Source organism: Dermacentor andersoni, chromosome 4 (assembly GCF_023375885.2).
Source record: "Dermacentor andersoni chromosome 4, qqDerAnde1_hic_scaffold, whole genome shotgun sequence".
In the NCBI taxonomy this organism is placed as follows: domain Eukaryota; kingdom Metazoa; phylum Arthropoda; class Arachnida; order Ixodida; family Ixodidae; genus Dermacentor; species Dermacentor andersoni.
In genome coordinates this window covers 191103431-191123956 of record NC_092817.1, presented here as the reverse complement: position 1 = coordinate 191123956, position 20526 = coordinate 191103431, and the positions used below count along the sequence as shown (strand labels likewise).

The following is a 20526-nucleotide window of genomic DNA, read 5'->3' as shown; positions in this document are numbered from 1 at the left end:
TTAAATTTGTGCGTACCGATGGCCCCGTGGCGGGTACAGTATCAAAAGCAATGACGGACGTTCCGCCCACTCTTCCGCCAAGATTTGGGGCTGGCCTCCAAGCTACAAGTCCGTCTGCTGTGCCCGACCACCTGAACGTGACTCTGCCAAGGTCATCGAGCTTCTGTGACGTCGACTACATGGAATGCGATGGTAGATATACCGAGGCCACAAATCGCCGGTTGAAGAGGAAACTTGGTAGGACTTCAATCGTGAGTGAGATTATCTAAAATAAGCCGACCTCACAGCAAGCGCACATAATCGCCTACAGCTCCGTCGCTGCTGAATGCAACCTCAATTCCCTCACTAGGCAAACTTTCACTGCCTAAATCGAGAGGCTGGCTCTAGGGCAAGTCAGAGAAATCCGAAGTAATCGCAGAAGAAGCATACTTACTATTGATGTGACTACACAAACCATCCTCGACCCTTTGGAAGCTGTAACTAAGCTAAAAAATATACTTGTTCTTGTTCGCTTATTCATTTAGAGCTTATTTTTACAGCAAACCTTTTTTCAACCCTTTCCCCAAACATTGCGGGGGCTGGCTGCTGATAGCTGGTTGTGTGGTACCGGTCGTATCGGAAATAAAGTTAGAGGACGCATAAGCTTCGCCTTTAAGATTGGAACACGCTTCGTTCAAAGATCCCTGGCTGCTTCTCGCGCTTCCCGACAACTGCAGCTCAGGTAACCGTGATCTTTACCGGAAAACGCTGGCCGCGAGCCCTGCGCACGAAGGCGAGCTTCCTGGTAGAAATCGGCCTCTTGCGTGGACCGATCCCGGAGGTACCGCACACACACAAAAAATCATTTTTTTAGGTTGCAGTTGTTGTTTCGCTCTCTTAATATTTCAGCCTGAGAAGATTTAACATACAAAGAATGTGCTATCCGTGTTTTGCTTCATGACATTTGTTTGTGGACAGTCATTCTCGAAATTCTGAGGAATATCTTTGTCAAGAATGTAATACAAGGTACTAGGAACTTCAGTGATAGAATAGTGTGGAAATGTAGCCCATATATAACGCATGTTATAAAGCACGGTGTGTCATATACATATAGCTAAGCTAAGGAAATTTCGGTTCACTCAGAACTCCGCGAACACCGACACCGAAGTTTCTGCGACACAGAGCCCTTAACGATGTTAGGTTGAACCAGGATGCCCTATAGGGGTAGTTGTACGTTAACGCGTAAAGGAGCTTCAACACAAGCACGTGGTTGTCGTAATTCCATCGCCGACGTGCGAGTGTGCGAGCTGTTAACGAGCGTAAAGTCTCGGCCTTATTCCTCTTGACGGGACCCAGAGTACTTGTGCGCTTTACGCGCTAATAAATGACGTCGTCACCAACCAAGAAATAATGAAATGGAAACACCCGTCACAGCACGAAGCTACAAAGGAAACCGAGGGCGTTTCTCTGAAAGTTTCAGAGACCTAACATTGAACCAACAGCTTTCCGGATCTGTCGTTCCATCAAGCGAGCCAACTTTTCTGAATGTTCCTTCCACTGCGATGCTTTCTTGTTGAGAAACCCATCTGGGTTTCACCCGCCAAGGTGGCTCAGCGGCTATGGTGTTTCTGTGCTAAGCACCAGGACGCGGGATTAAACCCGCCTGCGGCAGCCGCATTTCGAGGGCGGGGGGGGGGAATGTAAAAACGCCCGCGTTCCATGCAGGCGCATGTTAAAGATCCCCTGGTGGTCAAAATTACCCGGAGTCGCCCACTATGGCGTGCCTCTAAATGAGATCGTGGTTTTGGCACGTAAATCCACGCAATTCATTCATTCATCTGGGTTTCCTTTTTAGCGTAGCGCTACAGTTGCCTATAAGACGCGAGAGAGGTCAACATCGAGGCACGTGCGCATAGTGAAAAAGCGAATGAAAACACCAGGTACAAATAAAATAAAGGGAGGGTCTAGCAAAAAAACGTAAGGCGGAGCGAAGTAAACTATATTACCAATAATAGAAGGTGTCAGGAAATCATGCAACATTCCATTATATTTATAGCCCTAATTTCAGCACATAAAAATAAATATACCACGAACGTCGACATTGTCTTCTTTCGCGCCAACTTTCGTGGGCACGCCTTTTTCTTTTACACTAGGACACTGGAAACTCTGTTTGGACGCTTAATTACAGTGTCATCATTGGCCGTCTTGCTTCGTCCCAGTGTGCTTTCGAGGGCGCAAGCGGTATGCGTATTACTGCCCATACAAAATGTGCCAGAGTGTGATAGTGTCACGACGCATGGAAACTTCAAGGACAGCAACTTTATGAGCACAATTTTGTCCGTACGAAATAACAAAATGCACTCAACGCTTACAATCGAGCGCGTGGACATCCTACTTGTATACCCCTGTCACACGGGAAGATTTAATGTCATTCGAAGCAAATGACATTCGCATATAATCCCATTTTACGGGATTTACACGTGAAACTTTAATGTCATTCGAAGGGAATGACATTTGCCATCGAATGAGTTAGGGGAACTCATTCGCATTCGATTTCGAACCGAATGTATACTGTTGACCCCAGAGCGACCACAGCGACACGCAACGCGAAAAAATAACGCGTGCATCAGCAAAGTTAGAAGATCTTTCTTTAGACTTATAAAAAGAAATCATTGTTTTTGTCGGGATGATATTTTCACCACGGGCTGTGCTCAAGCTCTGTTGCTCTTTGCATCAGGAGCCCGTTGCGGCGGTCGGCCATATTGGATGTGTTGATTTCTTTTTATTTGTGAATAATTGGCGTCAAAATGTTTTCGTACGTTTTAAAAGTACTCGCAAAAGTTCTTAAACGCATTTAATAGGCACAAAATTTCTCATAATTCCACAAATTTTGTTCCAGATCCTCATTGCTATAATTTGCGAATGCCATTATAGTTTACTGTGTAGCACCGCAAGAGACCGAGTTGCATTCGATGCATCGAATGCCATTCGATTCGAATGACGTTAAATCTGCTCGTGTGACAGGGTTATTAGTCGTCGCAGAATGAATGACACTGCTTGAGCCAGTACGCAATTTTTTTTCGCACGTTACCATGGGTTCCATACAGATAGACAGACCGACAGACAGACACTTTATTTGCGTCATTAAGATGATGATGGGGACGTAGACAAAAAGCCTTTCACTAGCTTGACGAGGGCCTACGCCCCGTACAAGAAAACTTGGCTTACACGAGCATAAATAATAACTACAGCGTAGCCATTTATACAGTAGCAACAAAACATTTATACGGCAACAACCAATACCAGCCCGTGACGTTGGCGTTGATTAGAAAACGCAGCGCGTTGTTTGCAGGGAGCGCAACACCTGCTTGTGATAGGCCCATCACGCTACAGCGCTCTTAACAAGCGAGCAATGAAGCCTACTTATTGCAAACTAAATTTTCAAAAAATTAAGGCTGAAAATAGTGAATATATAAGTGGCCTCAAGGCCTATAAACGTTTATACCACAAGCGCATATTCCTCTTTCTTGCATGAAAGCTCTGGTATTCGTAATAATACCTAATTATTGTGCGAGACATATGGGCCTGTATGGGTTTGTACACAAATATGGGTCTGGACGCGGTATATTTGTACGAACAAAATTCGCAATATCGCGATTCTTATGAGAACGCGGCAGAAATGGCAGTGTGCACTATACCCGAGGAGAGAGCTCGAGCAGGAAAAATAATTTGCAGCAGTGATGCAACAACTGGATTCAGCGCTACGTGCATAGTACTGCAAACGTCCTTGGCAAAATTGTCATATTGTTTCTCAGAGCACCTACCTATTGCACAAACCACCCGTCATGGTTCAAGAGACAATAGGCTTTAAAGTCTGCTTCTCATCCTCTGGAGTTTCGGTATTACTAAATGTAAAAACGCCCGTGTGCCGTGCATTGGGGGAACGTTAAAAATACCCGCTGGTCAAAACTAATTACTCAGCATTAATAATGACAATAGCATAGACGCAGCAGCTGCATAGGAACGAAAAAATATATTAAGGCATATCTATACTATGACGAAAATGACCTCCAGAATGCGAATTTAGGACGTAGAGGAATTGCAATCGGCCATGAAAATTTAGAAACAGCCAGCATGAAAATGCTTGAGATTCACTCACCGCTAATGTCCATTACCTGAGTATAGGTAACACTGGTGACTTCTATGGCCTGGAAGAGAATACGTGCAGAAATATATCGGCTTCCATTTGCTCTTTGAGCATGTATAACATAACCAGACATTGTAAAGACTACTGAGAGCTGAGAAACTATGTGGGGATTCTTGCTATATCAAAAGGCAGGCGTGCAAACAGCGAACGAAGAAGAAACTGGCAGGACAACCTAAACAAAAGCATTTGTGTTGTCCCATTCGTTCCTTCTTGTGTCGTGTTCGCACAACTGCTTTTCGGTTGCATGACAGATTGACAACCAGAGAGTTAAACTGGTTAAAAACCGACTCCACAGAAATTTTTGACCACGTAAAGTGGGTAGGTTGAGATAAGAGAAATTTAGAGGAGCGTCTGCGCCAAATTTCACGTTTGAAGTGACAGCGGAAGCGCCACAATAATGTCGCCAAAAATGCCACTTTTGATGCCGATATTGAGGGAAACGCCATCATTATCGTTCACCGGAAGTGACGTTCGCCGAGAGCACGCGGCTCCTCCGCATGATATGCGCGATAAGACGGCACTGGCTGCTGCTCGCGGCAGGCTCGAAAACATCGCTGCTTAGGAATGCAAAATTCCCTCAAATTTTGAGCGGGAGGCAGAAAACCGTTCCTTTTTCGTTTTCTGTCGGGAAATTTTAGAAATTTGGAGAGAAATTCGAAGTGCAGTAAAAGTAGCTCATATTTATTATTCTGGCTAGAACAATAATTATCCCTTGATGAATGCTAACGCAGAGAACGCAATGGTAATGGAATGAGCAACTTGATCTCTACTACGAACGATGTCGATGAAAAAATATATGAACCATTACACGAAAATACTACACACTACACACTTCGTAAAACGAAGAAAAAAGGAACAAAATTATTACATAAAGATAGCAATACACAATCCCAACATAAAGGATGGATGGATGGATGGATGCAAAACTTTAATAAAGGTCCTGAGGTACGCGACTCAGCGCGCTGCGGGCCGCTCCCACGTTGGGACAGTCAGGCCATGCCCGACCGCCGCATCGTGGGCCCTCTGGACAGCCCATAGCTGCGCCCCGGCATCGGGGCTCTTCATAGCGGAGAGCCACTTGTCTTCATTGATTTGTTCTGTGCCTCGTAACGAGGGGCAACGCCAGAGCATGTGGTCTAGGCTAGCGATGTCATTGCAGTGCCTGCAAGAACTAGTGGCATAGGTGTCGGGATAAATCTTGTGGAATAAAGCCGGGCTGGGATACGAGCCTGTTTGCAATAATCTGAGGGTCAATGCCTGCGCTCTATTTAACTTCTTGTGTGGAAGGGGAAAGTCTCTCCTGCCGAGATAGAAGTGCTGCGCAATTTCATTGTATGTGGTCGGTTTATCTCTGTTCTCCACCACTGCTGGCCGGCGTTGGAGTTCTCCGTGGTCGCGGAAAGCGAGACCTCGCGCCTTGGAGTGGGCCAGCTCGTTAAGGTTTGTGGGGCCTCCCATGATGGATCCCATGTGAGCGGGGAACCACGTGAGAGTGTGGGTGGCGATGCTTTTGCCGTCGAGGATGCGACAGGCTTCCTTACACGCAGCGCCAACGCTGAAGGAGCGGATGGCTGCCCTGGAGTCGCTGAAGATATTGGCATGTTTGTCGTCCAAGAGGGCCAAGGCAATGGCCACTTGCTCGGCCGCACGCGACGACGTGCTTCGTACCGAAGTGGCGTTAACGGTCGAACCCCTGTGGTTCATCGACACTACCGTGAAATTGTTGCTGTTGCCATACTGGGCCGCGTCAACGAAGCAGCTGCCGCCAGGGAGTTCTGTCGCGCGGCGTAGGAGCGCCACCGCCCTGGCCTTCCTTCTTTCTACGTTGCGTTGGGGATGCATATTGCGCGGGGCGGGCGATAATGATGATTCTATCTTTCTGCTCTTTCGGAAGGCCCTGATAGGCGTCTTCAACAGTGGCCGGGGGGACGCCCATCTCTGTTAGGAGTCGTCTGCCTGCCCTGGTGCCGGAGAGCCTGAGAATCTGTGCCCTTTCTTGTGCTTCTGCAATTTCTTCCAGGGTATTATGAATACCCAACTGCAGGAGTCGGTCGGTGCGTGTGTAGTTTGGTAGTCCGAGCGCGCTCTTGATCTCCCTCCTTATCATGGCATTTAGCTTGTCTCGCTCGGCCCTCTTCCAGACGTGCATGGCCGCTACGTACGTGAAATGGCATAACAAGAAAGCGTGGACTAGCCTTATCAGATTCTCTTCGCTCAGGCCTCTCCTTCTGTTAGCTACCCGCCTGATTAGACCGATGACGCTATCCGTATTTTCTGCCAGTTTGTGAATGGTGATGCTATTCGTGCCTGCCCCTTCGAGTGTCATTCCCAAGATTCGAATGGACGCGACTTTGGGAATGGGATCTCCGCACTTGGTGTAGAGATTAATGTCAATTTCAGTGGGGGGTTTCCAGTTCTTTGGCTTGCGGCCCTTTCTAGTTGGGCTGTAGAGAAGGAGCTCTGATTTCTTTGGGGAGCACCGGAGTCCCGTGTCGGTTAGAAAGCGCTCTGTAGTGTCGACAGCTTCCTGGAGAGCGGTTTCGACTTGTCCGTTACTGCCACCCGCGCACCAGACAGTGATGTCGTCTGCGTAGATCGTGTGGCCGATGCCCTGGACCTTGCCTAGGTACCTTGAGAGGTCGACCATTGCGATGTTAAACAGGAGCGGTGAGATGACTGACCCCTGAGGGGTGCCTCTTCTGCCCAGCTCCATTTTCTCCGATTCCAAATCTCCAGCCTGACGAAGGCATGGAAGGACGAGCCCAGGTCGAGTTTGGAGATGGCGTCGAGAACGAACTCGTGACGGATGTTATCAAAGGCCTTCTCCAAGTCCAAACCAAGGATGGCCCTCGTGTCCCGAGTGCAGCGTTCCAGGATATGTATCTTGATAAGCTTCATGGCGTCCTGGGTGGAGAGGCCTGGCCTGAAGCCTATCATGTTGTGAGGGAAAAAGTCGTTGGTCTCGATATACTCGGAAATTCTGTTATGGATGGCGTGCTCGGCCACCTTTCCTACGCATGACGTCAGTGAGATGGGGCGGAGGTTGTCCAAGCTCGGCGGTTTACCGGGCTTTGGGATTAGTATGACCTTCGCCAACTTCCATTCTTCCGGTACAGTTCCCTCCTCCCAAATCCGATTTATCTCATCTGTGAGAAACTCGATCGATGCGTCCTCTAGGTTTCTGAGAGCCTTGTTGTTAATGTGAAACGGGCCGGGCGCTGACCTACCATTGAGGTCGTGTAGGGCGCGACGGATTTCACTGACTTTGAAAGGCTCGTCAAGCGCGGAGTTCGGCTTCCCTTTGTATACTGGGTATGCCGCATCATCTGCCACAGTTTTGAGCGGCAGGTACTTCTTAGCTAGCATCTCCAGCACGTCCTTTTCCGAAGACGACTTCTTGGCTTCGTGGAGCGCTTTAGCGAGTACACTTCTCTGGTTTGACTTGGTGCCGGAGTCGTCGAGCAAGTGTTTGAGAAGATTCCACTTGCCTCCCGTGCGCATCTGCCCATCGATTGAATTGCAAATTTCGTCCCATTGCTGCCTAGACAGGGCTTGGCAGTGCTCGTCGATCTGCTTGTTGACCTCGGCTATCTTTTTTCTGAGCTTGCGATTTAAGCGTTGGCTGTTCCACCTCTCGAGGAGTGATTGCTTGGCCTCGAGAAGGTGTACTAGCCTGCTATCCATTTTGTCTGTCTGTAGATCCGTCTCTATGGTTTTGGTGGTGGAGCAGACATCTTCCAGAATTAATGCGCACCACTGGACGAGACTCTCCGGCTTTTCTTCACGGGCTGCGCGGGCCTTGCGAACCTCACGGAATTTGTCCCAGTCAGGGACCGAGAAGGCCTTCTTTCTTTTCTGCTCCACTTGTAAGCTGGTGACCGTGATGTAGTGATCGCTACCGAGGTCTATGAGCAGATTCGACCACACGGCTGAGCGAGCGTTTTTAACAAAGGCGAGATCTGGGACAGAGTCCCTGGTCGAGGAGGTGCCACGTCTGGTGGGAAAGGCTGGGTCCGTCAATAGAGAGAGTCCCGCATCTCCCGCCTCCTGCCACAGGCTTCTGCCCTTGACCGTGTCGTGCGTGTAGTTCCACGCGTGAAAGGGGGCGTTGAAATCGCCGGCCACAACCAGTGGAGAGTGTCCGGCGAGTTTCGTTGCCCTAGTGATGATGGTTTTGAAACGTTGTCTGTGATCTTTCGGGCTGCTATATACGTTAAGTATAAAAATGCTGGAGATGTTTGATTGACTTGGGATGACTTCTACTAGGGTGGTCTCCGTCTTGCTATGCCGGACCCCTAGATCGTGTGCGACGAAAGTGAACTTGCTGCAGACTAATGTGCAGATTCCTCTGCCTTCCCCACGGAGAGCAAGAGCTTTGTATCCCTGGAGTGAAACCTGATCAGTCATTGTTTCTTGCAATAATATAACATGTGGCTTTTCATTGTGAGTGCGAACAAACTGCTGCAGGGTACATCTTTTATGGTGGAGTCCCCTGCAGTTCCACTGCCAAATCCTAAATTGGGTGTGTGGCCCCATCATTGCTGTATAGAGCACCTTCCGGCGTTGCTACTAGGGTCTCGAGGGAGATGGTTCTATTAATCGGTCCGGGGATGTGCAGTGGTGGCGGCGTAGGTACCGACGCGCCATCCGGGAAGTAAACGGGACGTACGTGGGTCGACGTCCTGATGTCCATTTCCTGCACCTTGGACTCTATCTCTGGCATTCTGTTTTCTAAGCATTGAATTTTGACGTTTTGCGCGTCTAACTTCTGATCCACGACCAAGAGCCGCTGATCCACTGCAGATAGTCGTTCATTAATCTTCTTGATCTCGAAGCAGATGGAATTCAACATTTCTCTGACTTCGGACTTGGCTTTAGCCTGTACATTATCGGGCATGCTGGGAACGGCCTTTCGTTTCGCTGGGTTGCCCGAGTGGCTTGCATCCACGACCATGGGAACGTCTGCTGTTTGGGGAGAGGGGGTCCTCGAGGGGGATGAACTAGGGACTGGAACGAGTTGAGGCCCCCGAGGGGGATGGGGCGAGGGGGTCACCGAGGGGGTCCCTGAGGGGGTTGAACTAGGGACTGGAACGTGGTGAGGTTGATTAGCCTTTCTGAGCTCTGCTATTTCGGCTCGCATTAACTCGATTATGCTGCGCATCTCGGCATTTTCTTTCCTAAGCTGAGCTATTTCAGAGGAACCATGCTCTGGCGCCGCACCCCCCGTTACCTTTTCGGCAGTTCTCGCTCCCCACCGCACCCTGTCTGCCCAGGTGGCGCCTTGTTTCCCAGGACCGGCTGGCTCCTCGAACCGGACCCTGTTCTGTAGGCCCCGGGACCTGGACCTAGAACGGCTCCTGGACCTGGACCGGGAACGGCTTCTGGACCTCGAGCGGCTTCTCGAGCGGGAGTGCCGGCTCGAAGATCTAGCCGGTTCGCTTCCGGCGCATGTCTGTGCTGGTGACGGGTCTCGATTCCTGGATTCTGCATTTCTTTCCCTTCTCCTCCGTCGAACGATGTACGGAAGTTAGAATTTTTTCTTGCAAATCTTGTCCGCTGTGGCGTGCGGGCCCCCGCAGAGGCCGCAAGTAGGCGAGCAGGTGTGGTTGTCGTCGGGGTTGTTGGCCCCACATTTCCTGCATAGTTTGTCGTCCGGCGTTGGGCAGACGTCGGCTCTGTGGCCTAGTCTACCGCAGGCATAGCAGCAGTCGTGCTGCCTGAGGTACAAGGAGCACTTGACTAGCGCCGAGCCGTAGAAAACGTAGTTGGGGACCTTGTAGCCGTCGAAAACGATGACTACCGTTTCACTATTCTTGATTCGCTTGGCTCCCAGGGCTAAGGGATTTCTCTCGTTGAGGATGCTTCTGTCCAGGTCGGCCTGGCTCTCCGACACATCAATTTGTCGTATGACACCCTTGCACGTGGCGTGCGGCGCGGCTTCGTAAGTGCTGAGTTCGTATTGTTTGATTCCCAGAGTGATGCAATTCATTTTTAGATAAGCATCTGCGTTACCGCGAGACGCGGTGCTGAGGACGATAATATTTTGTGTTGCGTTGGGGCAGACGATGTCGTGGCTAGCTTGCTCGGATGTGAGTCCTGCCGGGGCGGCGACGGCTCGACCAAGCCTTGCGGAGCCCGTTTTCTGAACATCCAGACCACCCCTGGGGCGGACAATAATCTTCCAGTGTTCCTTCGGGAGCTGAGGCATTCGCGCCGATTTGATGATCTTGTGCTTTAGGCTAATGGGCTTCCTGCTGCCATTGAGACGCTCGCGGTGCCCCTCGCTGCTTGCCGCTTCACGGGTGCTGTCGCGACGAGAGATACGCAGGGCGTATTTCTTGACAGCGGCGGAGCGCCAGCCGTGCTCCGCACCAAATTCTTCCGGAGGAAGATCGTCTCCTTGCATTACAACAACCATTCCCTCTGTCATGACGAGGCGGGATTAACCCTGCCCGGCGAACGCTGGTTAGGCCTTGCCGTCAGACTGAGGGGAGCGCGGCGTCACGGAAGAGAAGCAGCTCGAAAAACCGACGAAAAGGCCACCCACCCTTTAAAAGTCGGTATCCGTGGGTTCCTCTTTTCCTTATGCATCCGCTGGTGCAGAAATATTCGAGATTGAGATGAATTGCTCACCGAAAATATCGAAGAAAGCAGGAGCCGATGTGGGGCACGACCGTACTTCTCGGCTTCTTCTTCTTCCTCCTCCCCAACATAAAGGAAAAACTTAAATTTAAAGTGCGTTAACCTTATCCGAAATTACACATAATGCTATACCATGACGCGTCACCCTTTCAATATGGGGGAGCGTACTGCCCTAGAACACATTTAGCGTGTCGTGTTGGAATTCTCAGAAAGTGTTAACATAAGAAAGAAAGTCAAATGTCGCTGCTCAAATGCACGTCAAACACCTGAAAACTTTCATTAGGAAATGGCTGGGGTAATTTCAATGTCATTTATTAGAGTAGGAGACCAAGCTGAATTACACCAGCTGGCGATGCAGAATTTTCATATATGGCCTGATAGATTTAACAAAAAGAAAAGCGAAGAACATGTAGAGAGAGATGCTCTTTATTAGAAAAAGAAATAATATTGCCGGCGCGTATACAACCATGCACTGGCATGCTACTAATAAGGATGAGGAACGGCATTAAAAGATTACAGAGGATCTAAGAGTTGGAAAACAAATATGAAATGCGCAATTGGGCCTGATACTGATTTATACAGGTGAGATGGCGGGTAAATTTAGGTTTTTCTATATGAAATGGGGAATCTTTAAGGCTTTCTCATTGGAACAATTTCTGACTAATGTCTGTGCAATAAATCCAAAGCCCGCCGCTGTTTTGAAGGGCCGGGGGCAGCGGACCTAAGATTCTGGGTAACGTCAACTGATTCTGGCCCATCATTTCCAGTAAATTAATATGATCAAAAAAATAAGCATGAAGCTTCCTTTTCCCATGAACCAAAACATATGTTGTAAAGTGAATCTGTGAGAGCGCTTGAAGCGGTAATTATAACCCATAGGTCAAGGCCTACATAAAAATGTTGCTATGTTTTCTAGGGTATTGCAGAAGTGCCCCTCCCCTTGTATAATTGCAAGTGCATAATAAGTTTAAAATAGTTTGCTAATACTTGCAATTAAAGAACACGCTCTTAAATTTTGCACGCACATGACCAATAACAGGGTACCCACTTCCGGAAATATAAAACAGGTGGCACATTTCGTTACCCAGCGTGATCGGGATAATACATTCATATGAAACATATTAAAACACTTTCGAGTTGTGGGATATTTTAGTCGAATAGCCATCAAACGCAAAACGTATCTGTACAGAAGACAAACCAGTCAAAAAACTAAAGAAAAGACACTTTGTGCAGGACTGTAACCCTACATACCTCGACTGTAAAGCTTTATGAAGATCACCGCGGACAGGCCGCAATAACTATGAAAATAAACGTGTACAGGAAACTCGCGGAATAAAAGGCCGTAATATCGCGACGAATATTCATACAATGAAGAAGGGTGTCTTTAGTAGGAGGCTGCGTTTTGAGACGTTTAACTTTCCCGCAAATTTTCTCGTTTTTGGGGGGATCATCGCTCTCCTGCTGACAACGAAGGTTCCTGACCCCACTTTGAGCACTTATGATTTGACATTTTCTCTTGCCTCGAGGAATTGCTATAATCGCGATGATGTCATCGCCAGTGATAGCACCGGACTGCACACAACGAGCAGTGATGACAGCAATGACGCTTTCGTGCCTATGGTGAAGCGCAAAGGGAAGAGGATCCTCGGCGCTTATTCGCCGGCAAGCACGATAGCCGTGATGGTCGTCTGTGATACTCTGCGCCACAATATACGGTTTACCGTGTTTCTTCTGACAACCTTAACAATCTGAGTAGGCAAATCCTCTTGGCAAGACTCGCGGCTCTCATATTTAGTGAGATAAAAGATATTCGACCGAACTTACGAAATAATATCTTGTACATATACGTCGAACACTCAGTCACACTGAATGCTGAGTATCCAGAAGGTGCTGAGCATCTAGGTACTCTGCACCGCTGAGTATCCAAGGATTGAGACACTGTAACAGGCGTCAGGTGTCGAGTGTGTTAATTTAAAGTGTTGGTTTCCTGTCCTGGTTAAGTCATTTACCAACGCTACGAATAAGTGTCAATTGAACACCACGGCAGTTCTCATTTCGTCAGGCTTATTCTGAGGGTCGACTCTATACCATCACACGTGAGCGTGGGACAATTTCGACATGTCGTTCGACCTAGACCTCTTGAATGGCGCGAGTGTCAGAGGCTGGACCATTTGAGTGGCGTCTATAAAAACAAAATAACCTGCCCGAGATGCGCGGAATGCCACTCCGCATAATGTTCCTAAGTGACTGCTCTAAAATGTCCAAAATTCCATGGATGTCATGGTGCTTGATCAGAGAGATACCTACGGATCAGAGAAATAGTACGAACAAACAGTACGATAGGGCTTGTCAGGTAAAGAAGCTAAAACATCCTGTTACAAGGCGCCTTTCGCGTCGATGGCTGGCTTCAAGGAAGGATGTCATGGTTTATTGCGATAGCAACTATATGGACACTCCAGGCGCATTTTTGTCGTCGGCGTGGCCATGATGTTCCGCATGAAGTCTTCAGATTCGGGTTCTCTCAAGCCGCCTTAGTGTGTTAGGCTTAGGCTTGATGGCCAACTGCCTTTTGCTCGCCTTGTACGGCCGGGTCTCAACAGTGCCAGGGCAAGCATAAAACATAACACACTGTAGAATAATAAGTACAATGTTTTATGCTGCAGAGCACCCACTTGGTGGCAGGCCATTTACGACCGCGACGTTTGCTGGGGTGAAATCGTAAGGAGATCAAGGGTAGGGTGTGACAAAGGACCGGAACGAGAACTTCACCTGTGGGCCTTCCTTCATCGTGGCTCGCGGTCGTCTCCACTTTACGGCGTTCGCCTGCCGCGCCGATCTCGGCCCAGTGGGCGCGAGAGACTCGGCAACCACGTTACCGTCAAGTTTGGAGCCGGTTTGTAAGAGGGTTGCATCACCACGGGAAAAGCCGTCTGGCTCCCCGCACAGAAAAAGGCGAAAAAGACATGTGGTCTCCTCGCTTCCCTGGCGCACGCAGGAATGCGGGAAAAAAATTCCCACATCCCTTCTCCTTAAGACCGAACTCCTCCTCGACTATAGTGCTGCAAGGCTATGGCGGTCTTGCCACAATTGACCTAATCACTGTCGTGGCTTCCGCGATGCAGTCGGTTTTTCAGTCCTCTTTTCCCCACAACACATTGTCCTGTAACGACCCCCGAAGTCAGCCACACCAGGGTCAGCTGGAGAGGGCATAGCGCACTTATTGAGGTGCCCTACGTCGTCGGCCGGGTTGGTGCACGTGCCCTTGGATTATAGGGCCCTGGTTCCGCACCCGTAATCAGAAAAACACCGAAGGCTTGTACCACTCCAGCCCTGCATAGCATGGCGCAGGAACCAAAGTGTGCCTATAACGCGAACCCTCACTCTGAAGGTTGGCTCCCCGTATTGATACTCATCCCTTGCATCCAGTGCCCTCAGGGAGTGCACCAGTGCGGCTGCCTACTGGAAGTACTGGCTGTCTGGCTACTACCACCTCTTCCACACTACCGTTTCAGATCACCGACGTGGATTGGTCCGTACATACGGCTTCCGCTCAGATTCCACAGCTTGTAGTTCAGTCGCGAGAGCTTCTCAGCAACATCAAAGGGGTCCACCCATTCGGGATGCTAAAACCGCCGCAAACTCTGTGTTCGCGTCACTGAGTGTGTGGTGGCGTTTCAGGACTACGTCTCCCGTTTGGAATTCTGTGTGCCGGTGAGTTCGGTCAGAGGCTGCCCTCAGACTCTCCCTGGCCTCTGCATGGTTGCAATTCGTTTCCTTCGCGGCGTTTGCCAGGCAATTACGCAGGTGCCATGCTTACTCGCCGATGGCCGTTTCTGCGCCCGATAAATCAGTCTGTTTGGACAGTATTGTGTCCACCAGTGTTTGTAGATCTTTGCCGAGCACCAGGAAAGCTGGCGGGACACCCGTTGAACGGTTCTCACTCGTTTTCAGGGAGAAGGATATTGCGTCCAGGTGCTCGTCCCAATCGGTGCGCGTCCGTGCCTATGCCCCTAGCAGTGGCTTCACAAATCAATTTCGGAGTTCCGGCAAATTCGACTGAGGATGGTAGCACGTTGTCGTCAGCTGCCGGAAACCAATTGCGCACGCGTCTCCCCGAAGACCTTCGGCGTGAAGTACGAGGCATTGTCAGTGATCAGCCGCTCTGGAAACTCATAGCGACCGAAAGTACCAGCGAATATTTTCAGAACCTAATTCGTGGTCGCTTTTCGTAGCGGGTAGAATTCGGCGATTCTGCTGAAATGACAATTGACCAATAGTGCATATCTGTGCAGTCTCTTATTGCGCAGCCGCGGCCCGATCAAATCGCACGCCACGAGCTACCATTGCTTTGCGCTGACGATTGGTTGCAGCAAGCTTGACGGCTCCCTGCCTATTGGCTTTCTTGTTTGACAGACATGACAGGCTTGTGCATGTTTACATAAATCACGCTTCATGCTTGGCCAGGCAGCGAACCGACACAGTGTTTTTCATGCCTTCGGCGCGCTCCCATGGCCACCTTAGTCGTGGTAGTGCTGCATTGCCGGTCACCTGAGCTGGCGTGGGATGATGGCTTTTAATGTCTGGTTTCAGACTTCTTTGCTTGGAAAGTATTTCAGCGAAGCTCCGTCCACATCAAGCAGATAGCTCTCCAGCTCATCTACAGCTATCCTAGAGTGCTCGCCCACCGTCATACAGGTGGTTGCCGGGCAATCTCTGACTACTATTTCCGGGTCCGTTTCTTCCTTGAGGCTGACGAAGAGGTTTTGACAGTGAGCATCCTCTTTTTGAGCCCTGATGAACTGATCTCTGCTGAACGCAGTCTCGAACATTGGTCTCACCCCAACTAAATGCATGTGCTCTTGGGGTTGTACCGGCGGGGCTTTCCCTTCGCCCCAGCTTGCCCGCGATGACAGTGGCTCATCTACACCTTCCTCTTCCCTATGACCGGCCGATGGTGTGTCATTCACCGGCACCCGTGACAGCGGATCGGACACCACGTTTGTGGTTGCTTTGCGGTAGCCGACTTCGAACTGGGAGCCCTGTAAGGTAGAACTCCCGCTCGGCTCGCAGAGGCGGGTAAGCCAGGTCAAGGTAATGTGACTGAGTAGTTCACTCGCCACTGTCATACGCTCCTCATCATCCCATTGTCTTCATGACGTCGTCGTCACGCTGTCCTCGTTAAACAGTCCTCATTATGTCATGTTGCCTATGGCGCTCTAGCGACGTCATTCCATCTTCGTTATTTAATCGCCGGTACTGGTCGCCGTCTTACAATCGTCACGCCGTCATACTTCTTGGCGACTTCGGCAAGCAAGTGCTAAGGCAATGTGGGCTGGCACAGGAGAAAATATATATCGTATATAGCCGAAGCAAGCGAAGTCTTTGAATTGCCACAACAGGTGTTAAACAGACCTCAATTTAGCAATACGGTGCTCCGCTGAATTAGTTGAGTGCTAATCGCATTACCATCGAGTAATCGTGACAGGGCTTCTGCCATAAGATTTTCTAAGGCTCTGCGTAGCAGCGCCTAAGAAAGAACGCATTTCTGAACACATTTAAGGCCTTTCTCATCACTGCATCAAAGCTTCGCCGAAGGCCGTCCTGAACAATGAGTTTTGCCCGGCATGAAAACCGACCTGTGAAATTGGGCGCAACCATGTCTCTCATATCAAAGCAACAAGGTTCACTGACTACCGCGACTCCCCCCTTCTCTTCTCAACCTTTTTCATCCCCGCGGAAGCACGTGTACTCCGAAACATAGACTGCGTCTCTACAACGCTCGCTTATGTGGTGCCGCCACTGTGCTTGCTGCAGAAGACGAAAACGAAGGCACCTATCCAGGAATAAATGTTGAGTCCGCTCGTGGTGTAATGTGCATTGCATTGCGGTCATAAACTAATTATCCAACGCACATTAGACTTTTATTCGGTTTAAGGGTCTTAATGGAGCCGAAGATGGGCAATGTGACTCCTCTGAGTTCATCGATGTAAACAGGATAAACCACCCGTGTGCTTCGTTTGACGTCTCAATGCAAGAAGAAAACGTAAGGATACTTAAGTAACTGCCAACTTTTCTTCATCTTGCTTGCATACTTAATGGATAATATCGCCGTCGCTTCCCTTAGCCTTTTCAGCCTTTTCTTCTTCAACCAGTTAAACGATGAAAACACTACACATTAATCGGGAGAATTATATGAAGCCTCTCACATTCTCCTCGCATGGTCGTCAAATGAGATCATGTAGAACAAAGAACCAACGTAGAAGAGACATACGGGGCGCTCGCTTCCCACTGACATTTATTTATCAGAGCTAGGGGCACATATGTGGTTGACACAGCAAAAAAAAAAAAAAAAAAAACAGTTGACACCTTGCGCAAAACAACTTTTTTGTTTCTCGTAGAGAAGAATTGTAGAACGGGTGCTCACACATTGCTCACCAAGTTTGTCAGTCAGACGTTCTGCAATTACTTATCTTGTCTGTGCTCTTCATTTTTCAACGTCGCAGCATTTCTCTAACATCAGAACGCACCCTCCCCACGCAAAGTGATGGGTTAAATTAACTTGCTTGCACTTTGCTACATTGTACTTATGCTCCGATAAATTAGAGTTCGAGCATCGCTCGGTTTGGGTGAATCATACTAGTAAATGCCATAACGGCACGCGGTCTGCACATCATTCATGATACACCATATAAAATCGTTTTTGTGCTTCATAAAGCATTCTAGCACTTCTTTATGAGGTTCGGATATGTGAACTACTCAGGTTATGGAGCTGTACAGGGTACAAAACTGCAACACGTATGGTGGAACGCTTAGCAAGCTTCAAACCAAGCAACCAGGTAAGAATATTGTTACGGGGATGTCAGGAGTATACAAAAACTGTATTTACAATATATATACAGGATGTGTCAGCGTAGACAAGATGGCTGACCGCCAACAACCCGCAGCAGCCAGCGTCTCGCGATCTTCTTGCTCTCTTCGTTCATCCTTCCGTAACAGGACCCCCGGGTGGTGAAACGCCGTCTCGGCGCATGGCAGGTGAAGAACTGCGAGCGAAGTATGGCTTCAGCCGCGAAACGTGCACGACGTCAACAGGCGGAGAACTTGAGGATGAATCAAACTGTAACGGCACGATCTCGTTATTGACATCGTTAAATTGGCGCAAGACTTGATAAGGCCCTGTGTAGCGAGAGAGAAGCTTCTGGGAGAGGCGATTCGACGACATGGTGACCAAAACAGCACCCAAGCACCCGGGGCGAACTGAACATTACGATGGCACCTGCCGTAACGCTCTTTTTGCAGATGCTGCGAGGCTAATAAGCGAGATCGGGCGATTTGACGTGCCATGTGAGCGTCATCGATGACTTCACGAGCGTACTCAGTTGTAACAGGTTGCACAGAAGGGAGGATGGTGTCAAACAGCAATGTGGGGTCACGACCATACATAAGATAAAGGGCGAATACCCTGTGGTGTCATGTCGGGACGAGTTATACGCGAACGTCACATAGGCAAGCATGGCGTCCCAGCCGCGGTGATTGCTGGAGACGTACATTGATAGCATCTCTGTGATTGTTCTGTTGAGACGTTCCGTAAGACCGTTCGTTTGTGGGTGGTAGGCAGTGGACAGCTTGTGCTCAGTGGCGCAAGAGCGGAGGAGATCGTCGACAACTCGAGACAAGAACGAGCAGCCGCGGTCTGTAAGTAACTATCGAGGTGCACCGTGGTGGGGAATGACGTCATGGAGGAGAAAATCCGCGACGTCTGATGTGCAGCTAGTCGGCAACACCTTTGTTATCGCGTAGCGTGTCGCGTAATCAGCAGCGACGGCGATCCACTTATTCCCTCTAGTCGTCGTCGGAAAAGGGCCAAGCAGGTCAAGGCCTACGCGAAAGAACGGTTCAGAGGGAACTTCAATTGGATGGAGTCGTCCGACAGGTGGAAGCGGAGGTTTCTTCCGGCGCTGACAGAATTCGCAAGTTGCGACATAACGACGCACAGAGCGGTAAAGACCCGGTCAGAAGAACCGACTTCGTACGCGGTCGTATGTACGCAAAACTCCAAGGTGTCCCGCCGTCAGTGCATCGTGAAGTTGTTCGAGAACGACGGATCACAGATGACGAGGAAGGACAAGGAGCAACTCGGGGCCGTCAGGGTTGATATTGCATCGGTAGAGGTTGCTATCGTGCGGTACGAACATGCGGCACGTGCGTTCGGTGCTGCCAGATTGCACTCCGGCGATGATGGACTGTGAGGATGCGTCGCATTGTTGTTCAGCGCACATGTCGGTCATGTCAGTCAAAGCCATCACGCAGGTCACCGCATTATGCGCAACAGGATCAGGGGGATCCACGGCGTGATGCAAGAGGCAGTCAGCGTCCTTGTACAGGCGTACAGACTTATAGTTGACAACAAATGAAAATTCTTGGAGCCGCAAAGCTCAGCGACCAAGACGTCCTGTGGGGTCCCGGAGGGAAGACAGCCAGCAGAGGGCGTGGTGGTCTCTAACGACCAAAAATGTGCGGCCTTAAAAATAGGGCCGGAACTTGGCGACAGCCCAAACTAAAGCCAAGCACTCCCACTCAGTGATGGAGTAATTTCCCTCCGCAGGTGACAGCAGGCGGCTGGCGTAAGCTATCACGCACTCGGTACCATTCTGCTCTTGGGCGAGAACGGCGCCGATACCGTGGCCGCTTGCGTCAGTGTGGACTTCGGTCGGTGCAGATGGATCAAAGTGGGCAAGTATGGGAGGGCTGGTCAGAAACCCGATGAGAGCGTCGAACGCATGAGCGTGCTCCGCGCCCCATGAAAATGGCGTGTTCTTCTTTAGAAGATCTGTCAAAGGCCGAGCAATTTCGGCGAAGTTTTTGACGAAACGGCGATAGTAAGAACACAGGCCTACGAAGCAGCGCACGTCAGGAACAGAACGCGGCACAGGGAAACTGCGCACGGCGCGAACTTTTGCCGGATCTGGGTGGACACCGGATGCGTCAACGAGGTGTCCCAACACTAATCTGACGGCGCCCGAATTGACATTTCGTGGAGTTCAGTTGAAGGCCGGCTTTTCGGAAGATCGCAAGAATTGCAACGAGTCGGGTAAGGTGGCTGCCGAACGTGGGAGAAAAACAATAACATCGTCAAGGTAACAAAGACAGAAGGTGCATTTGTAGCCTCGCAGAAGTGAGCCCATCATACGTTCAAATGTCGCAGGAGCATTTCATAGGCCAAGGGGCATGACTTTGAGCTGATATAAGCCATCCGGCGTGATAAAGGCCGTCTTCTGGCGGTCCATTTAATCAACTCAAATCTGCCAGCAGCCGGATCGAAGATCGATGGACGAGAAGTATATAGCGCTGTGCAAGCAGTCCAAGGCGTCATTGATGCGTGGTAGTGGGTAGACATCTTTGCGCGTGATCTTGTTTAAGTGGCAATAATCGACTCAAGAACGCCAGGTACAATCTTTCTTTTTCACAAGGACGACAAGCGAAGCCGAAGGGCTGGCTGATGTCTCGATGACCCCTTTGCGGAGCATTTTGCCCACTTCTGATTGGATGACTCGACGTTCAGCATGCGATACCCGATAGGGACGCCGGCGAATGGGATTCGTGTCTCCAGTGTTTAAACGGTGAACGACAGATGTTTGGCCTAAAGGCCTGTCGCCGAAATCAAAGATGTCACTGTACGATTCAAGCAGGTGACGTAT

General features: G+C 49.7%; 1 protein-coding gene across 2 annotated transcripts in view; it reads right to left on the bottom strand.

Annotated features, from left to right (window-relative positions):
* LOC129384928 (uncharacterized) overlaps window positions 1-20526 on the bottom strand; it is a 159931-nt gene that overhangs the window by 40919 nt on the left and 98486 nt on the right. The window contains exon 4 of one of the 2 annotated variants that reach the window (XM_055070604.2): window positions 4139-4187. The exons of the other annotated variant lie outside the window; for it this stretch is intronic. Within the exon in view, the coding sequence (XP_054926579.2) occupies window positions 4139-4187 (49 nt within the window). The remainder of the gene's footprint in view (window positions 1-4138; window positions 4188-20526) is intronic. 2 annotated transcript variants of the gene reach the window in all.